The sequence below is a fragment of the Plasmodium inui genome (assembly GCF_000524495.1).
Source record: "Plasmodium inui San Antonio 1 unplaced genomic scaffold supercont1.1, whole genome shotgun sequence".
NCBI lineage: Eukaryota > Apicomplexa > Aconoidasida > Haemosporida > Plasmodiidae > Plasmodium > Plasmodium inui.
The window spans coordinates 498432-505679 of NW_008481835.1; the positions used below are offsets into that span (position 1 = coordinate 498432).

Sequence of the window (7248 nt, forward strand, 5' to 3'; positions counted from 1 at the left end):
TTTCCTCTGCCGCGCGCGCCATATCGCTCCTTACGCAGTGTCCACAAGCATGATGAAACCCGATTTTCGCGAGGGAAGTATGGGCTTAAATCTGCCGTTGGCCTGGTATTCGATGAACTTTTCCTGCATTTTGATTACTCTGCAAGGGTTTTTCATATCAACCTGCCGAGGGGGGGGGAGGGAAGGGTAAAAATTGGGGAGACGGAATCAGCACATGTTCTGAGGTCATACATTCGGCGTTAATCAGCTCAAGTGTGTGTACAGGGGTACGGGGGAGGGATCATGCGATGCACTATATGGTGACACACACGGGTATGATCTAAACACCGCTACGCTCTACAAAGAGGTATCATTTATACACCGCTACGCTCTCGAAGAGGCGCCCACTCACCGTGTTGCTGACGGACGGGATGGTCGAGACTTTGCCCTTGGTGTCGGGCTTCTTCATTTTCTGCAAGTTGGAAAAGCTGCTAGTCTCGTTGGCCTGCTCATTTGTCGTCTCGTCATTGGCACTTCCCTCTACGCTCTCGGCATGGGAGACGTGACTGGACTGCCCCACGGTAGCAGCCGTACTGAGGATCTCCAAATTCTTCATAGATTTCCCATCAGATAAAACGGAGCTGTTGTCATCCTGGGCAGTTCTCTCCTTAGCCAATTTACTCTCACTTTTCTGCTTCTTCAATTTTAGACTTTTCCGTTTCGCAGTAGTAGACAGAACAGCCGTAACCGTTTCCTTCTTTTCTTGTGTCTTCTCTTTGCTTAAGAAGGAGGGGTAATCAAAGGTCTGATTCTTGCAGGTGGAAAGGACGCAGAAATTTTTGGGTACCTTCAAATCTTCCGTTAATCCAATTAAGCAAGTCGGAAGGAACGTCAAGCTAATCATATGAATCAGTGGAAACCAATACCACAGTTGGCTAAATAAGCAGAAACCAACAGCTGCTTGTGGTCTAATAATATTTGCTCTTCTTGTGAAGAAGGTCGAAATGGCATTCCTTCCACAGATGTCTAATAATCCAGCACCTACTATGGCACCAAATTTGGCAATAATATCTTCATGTTTGTCTGATAAAATGCGCATAATTTCATCTTTATATTTTTTAAAATTCGGATTTACGTGTTCATTCGATTGCTGGAAAATTAGTCCTAACGATATGAATGCACTTTGTCTTACAAAATCAGTTGTATCGGTTAGCATTGGCATGAGCATGTTGATAGCTTCTTCATTTCCTGATGCAGCGCACGCGATTCCTAGTGCTAGTGCTGCCCCGTAACGTACATGTGGGTTGTAGCTTTCAATTAGGAGATTTAAAAACATCGGAACTTGGGATGGACTGTTACATAAGACAAAACCTAATGCTATAACGGCTGCTCTCCTAACATCATCACTTACGTCTGATACGGAAAAGTGTAGTAGCCTTTTTATTATATGTTTATTGTAGCTAGATAAACCACAGTACGCCATAGCAATGGTAAACATTCCTCCGTATCGTATGATGGCATCCTTATCGTTAATTAATTCTTCAATCAGCACATCAGCCTCCTTCTCCTTTTGGAACATCACAAATCCTAGACTGATGCTACAAGCTCGTGTTATTTTTTCATGTTGTGTATCATGTGCATAGGCTAGCAATTCGTCTACGCATTTCTCATCACCACTTCCAAGTTTTAGGAGGCCAATTGCATAGGCTGCACTTTCCCCTGCCACGGCTGAGTCTGAATACATGACCCCTTTTAGCTCATCATACACTTGATCGTCATCATTTTCTCCTAGACACACTAACCCTAACCCTAAGCAACAACCATGTTGTAAGACCTCATCGTTTACATTTAATTTTAACTGAGCTAGTAGGAAGTTTTTCACCTTTTTATCATTTGTGTTATAATTGGCGTGTATTAGCCCAAGGGCATATAGGGAACCTCCCTCTGAGTACACTCCACTGGCGGATATGCCTACGTTCAGATTGTTTGTAATTTGTCTCGACACGTCGTTGTATGGCAGATGTGATGAGAGTACGATAAAGGATTCGTTCACATGTCCTTTGTACACCACACCAAGAGACGCTGTGGAGGAAAATTTAGCCCAATTTATCGCCTTGGATAACCACTCAATGTTGGAGCGCAAAAACACGTCACACGTTGTTCCTGTCTGCATTAACCCGTGCGCTATTACTATCCCATGGTGAGTGATGCTGCTTCTCGAATCAACTACATTTTTGTAACTGTCCAGCAGGATTAGATCGGCGTGATTATTTCGGTGCAGGAATTCCATGTACAAATTTATCGTCACCTTCCCCGTCAATATGAACACAAGCTTCTTCACTTTGTCGTACAGCTGGTGGTTCTCGCTGATATACATGAGGATGTCATCGGAGAGCGTCTGTCTGTCCTCCGTGCTCGCCAGTCCGCTGTTGATTCCGCTGCTATTGTTGCCGTTGGGTGGGTTGACCTCGTTGTCCGCATTTATCGCGTTGTTCTCATTTACCGCGTTGTCCGCATTTACGGCGTTGTCCGCATTTACCTCGTTGTCCGCAATTACCGCGTTGTCCTCATTTACCACGCCGCCCTCATTTACCGCGCCGTCCTCATTTACCGGGTTTTCCCCGTTGCTACCGTTGTCCTGACCGCTCCCCTCGTCTGCGCTTTTCTTTTCCGAGTCATCCGGCGCCTCTCCCGGGGAAGACTCCTCCTGCTGGGGAACTGTGCTTGGAACCTCCCCTTCCTGAACAACGTCATCCGCAGGATAGTCTCCACCCAAATGGAGGTTGGATCGCTTCTTCGATTCGGAAGAGTAGCTGTGCTCCCCATAGTAGAACGACTTATTCTGTATCAAAATTTCCTTAATCTGTTTTAAAATATTTTTTAAAAAGTTACGATTTTCCAAATCGACAAGTTCGAAAGAAATCTGATATGCCATCAAATGGTAGTCGTTAAGCAAACTTAGTAAAATCTCAGCAACCTTCTTATAATCATTAATGTAAAATAAACATTCGCACAAATTTATATACTCATTTTTTAATTCTTCTGAATCCATTGAAAGATATATTTTAACTAGCAGTTTAAAGAAATCACTTCGGAACTTTCTTGTCGTATTAATATGCCTTTCATTTGCAATGGAGTGTTGTAACAATTCGATCTTGTTAGAGCAGTTTAGAATGATATATTCTACTTTGTCTAGTCTTCTAGCGTCTAATGCTACCCCTAAGGCTTCCTTCACGCTGTTATTCTGCATGCAGATTTCTAACATTTCATCAACGAAGAGTTCCATCTTCTGGTGAATTTCGTTATTTGGATCTTCCTTAAAAATGTCTGTATCGACTTTCATTTTTCCGTTACTACTTTCGTGGTTATTGTAAAGGTTGAAATTGCTTCTGTTGTATGTGTTGTCCGGCCCCATGTGACTGGTATAGGCGCCTCCGTGCTCGTCATTGTTATGGTTCACCTCGTTGTTGTCCTCAACGCCCTGATGAACAGTGCTGTGCGCCATGGTGGTTTCATTGCCGCTGTGCTGGTTGCCACTACGTCTGTTGCTGCCGATGCTGCCTCTGCCGCTTATGACTTGCCCCTCATAGTCCCTCTCCCGAATTTCCACATATTTCTCTATACATTTGGCTAGCATTGTCTCGACATACTGCGACTTCTCGTTTATGTTAAACAGCTTCCCTGCACACAGTGCGTACTTCAACGCTTCAGGGTATTTCTCCAAATGGAAATAAACCTTACTAGCCACCAAATTGGCTAGCTCTTTTCCAACGAAATTCTGGTCCTCACATAATTCTTCTATTTTAAAAATATAATCTGCTAACTCGGGCCAGTAAACATCCACAATGGCATTCAGTTTTTCCAACCCGAAGATTTTCAAACTCGCTTGTTCTTCGTTCAGCAGTGCTATGACACCAGAGGCCGACGTGACGATGTCGCTTTGGTGCAGGTTCTTCTCAAAATCCATTTTTTTTTTTTTTTTTTGAGGGGTGGTACTGATCGTAGATATAATATGCGTATGTGGTGATCAGGTTGGAGGGAGACAGGAGGGGTACAACCCAACGGTGGTCTTTTTCTGTATATGTGTGGACGTCTCCACTGGCACGAACGCTATGTGTAGTGCGGCTACTAGCACAGCCACATCTCCGTGTGTCTCCTTGCACAACATGCACGGGAGGACCTACATACATACACACACACCTTTTCCGCTGCCCGAAACTATCCTGGTGTGTATCTCTGGCCGGAGACACTTCCTTTGCAGTAAATTCGAATTTGCTTCTTCACGGGTGTCTCAACGTGTTCTATTTGCACTTGCCTTTTCGTTTTCTTCTGCAAATTTGATATATTTTTGTTAAGGCAATTGTGTTAACCTCTCGCCTTTGCGTTAGAGCGTCATTATTATATATGCCCCCTTTCCTACAGCCTACGTTTATTTTATGTTATTTTTTTTCTTTTTTCTCCCTAGGGGAAAAAACAGTTTGTGTATAGGGCATTTATAGTACCACTAGGAAGAAGAGAAGATGGAAAGAAGCGCTCGATCCGTAGATATAGATAGGGAGTTTTTTTTTTTCTGCCCAATCGGCATATCGAATTCGGGGTGTTCGTCCCTATTCAGTGCCGCTTTCCTGTTTGCTTAGCCTCTTCGGTTTTGCGTATCCTGTTGGTGCCTCCCCAGGCATTCCTTAACTGTTCAATTGCTCCTTAACCGTTCGGTGGCTCCTTAACCGTTGAGTGCCTCCTTAACGGTTGAGAACGTAACCTTTTCCGATTTTCTTACCCTGTTAGCCGTTTTAAGCTTTTTCTCACTATTCACATACTAGTGAACACCGCTTTTTTTCTTTTTTTTTCTTACGCTAACGTTGGCTATTTTAAATTATTTTGGCACATAGTTTCTTGTGCTGTTTGCGAAAAATGCAATTTTTTTATTTATTTTTAAGAGAGGGGGAAAGTACATGTTTACTTGTGTACGAAAATGGTATAACCTGGGCGCCGCGCGTATGCAAGGGGTTAATTATGTTCATTTATTTCGCGATGCGCGAGGAATGCCCACATGTATGAATATATATATTATTACATATATTATATACATATTACTTAAACGTGCGTATGCATGTACAGCTCGCATTTTACGTGTACGTATTTTTTACCCATATGCATACGCATCTTGCCTTGTGTCGTGAAACTGTACCAATTTTTTTTTTTTTTTTTACAAATTGGAGGATATTTCTAGTGCCTAGGAAAAAAAAAAAATGGTTGTGCACAACAATGCACCTCCTTCAGGGAATACCTAGGCGAAGTAGCGAAAACACATATTCTACCAAGGCGGAGTGACGTGTACAAGGAACAGATTTAGATTATCTCCATTCAAAATGATTTACTCAAACAAATGATTTTACATCACTTTTTGGTGTGCTTGTAAACGTCGCAGAAGAAAGATTTTTCCCTCCAATCTCTTTCCCTGGGCACACTTAACACAAGTTGGAAAAATAAAATCACAATACAATTGGTTCATATAAAATGGTGGATTTTCTCGACTTATTCTGTTGAGTGATAATTTATAAAGTGATCTCTAAGGGATCACACTCCTCCCTTGTGTAAGTGTAAGCATCACATAGTAACGTTATCACAACCGCCTAATCGAAGCATCCTCGGTGCCCAAGATTTTCACTTCACCACATTGTTGCCACAAAAAAAAAAAAAATGCATGCAAGGTCACGAAAAAGAGTGAAAAAAAAAAATATTCCTACGTAGCCTGGATATATGATTAGAATTTCCCTACACCTAGCTACACTCCCACTGAAAGGCGCAGAAGGGTGACACAACAAAATGAGGCCCATCGGAGCAACACATCCTAGTCAAATGGCACACACAGCTTGAATGCAATTGGCATCTTTTACAAGTGAAAGAAAAAATGTAGCACCCGTCATTTTGTATGTGTAGGCATACTTCAGCTTACCAAGCAATGGAGAGAAAAAAAAAATAAATTAATAAAATAATTACATTCTTTTTTTTTTTTTTTTTATCAAAGGGGGGTTTTCCGCACAGTTAAAAGGTAAATATTCGTCACACATTTGCATGAACATTTTTAATTAAAAGTTTAACAATTGCATAGTTGCGAAAGGGAAGGATAGGAGATTTCATTCACTGCCAGTGTACAGCCTTTCTTTTGTACTTATTTAAAAGGTTTGCATTTTTTTTTTTCGTTCGCCTACGAAATGTATCATTAGTCAATGTGCCGCCACTTTTACCACCAGAATTGTTCAGCTTATATCATCCCGTATTTCTGGAAGTTTAAAAAGAATGTCAACTGTGGAGGGAACAAAAAACTCCAAAAAATAAAAAAAAAAAAAAAAAAAAAAAAAAAAAAAAAAAAAAAAAAAAAAACACCCGTACGTGTACAAACAGATGGGTGGGCAAGTATTTACCATTTGAAAGTGCTTCACTTCTTAAAAGGCAGATTAATATTCTGCAAAAAACAGAAGCATATTTCGCCATTCTTTTTGCCACTTTGGTGTAATTTGTAGAAAAGGGAAACCAAGAATAGCTACATGTTACTAATCGAGATGACAAAATAAAGCAAGTGTATTATCGTATCTTTTGGCTAATGTGATACGACACTAATTCCGCAGTGCAGCTCATTCAAGGTTGCGTCCAAAAGGGTTAGTATACAGCATTATTGTGTAAACGAATGCGCCAGCTTGTAATGTTCTCATTTGGCGCTTGGATTCCTTTTTCCCCCCCTCAGCTTGATGAACGCCTCACGCTTAAAGAAAACTCATCATTATAATGTGCACATATATATATAGTTACGTACGTATGCGCAGGTGTAACTAGATGGAAGGCCCCAATTGGGCCCCTTTTGTCCACTTGCCGTGCAAGGAACACACAGCTGGTTTTGATGACATATGCACTGTCCAATGTTACGGGTTTATCTGTTCATTTATTTGTTCCTCATTTGTTGATTTATTCGTTCACTCATCTGTTGACTTATTTGTTCATTTTTTTTTTTTTTTCTCCTTTTTTTCGCTTGCCTTTTTTTTCATAGTCATCTGATTTTCACAAAGGAAAGACGTACAATTATGTCTTTCACAAAATGGAGGTGTACTGTTGGACCCTGTTTCCATCCTCTCTGTGTTAAGTTATGGCATGTGTTATGAGGATCCAAATGGGACTCGGCGAATGCGCCTACGTATGTACAGGCGTATGTATGCGCTGATGAATATATTACAGCATTGCCATTCCCTGACAAGGGAATAAACACCCAAAAAA

General features: G+C 41.4%; 1 protein-coding gene across 1 annotated transcript in view; it reads right to left on the reverse strand.

Annotated features, from left to right (window-relative positions):
- Positions 1-3946, reverse strand: part of C922_00119 (26S proteasome regulatory subunit N2) — a gene marked incomplete at both ends in the record, with an annotated part of 4186 nt that extends 240 nt beyond the window's left edge. The window contains 2 exons of the mRNA XM_008815736.1: positions 35-162; positions 392-3946. Coding sequence (XP_008813958.1) covers positions 35-162; positions 392-3946 — 3683 coding nt within the window. The remainder of the gene's footprint in view (positions 1-34; positions 163-391) is intronic.
- Positions 3947-7248: the final 3302 nt, after the last annotated feature.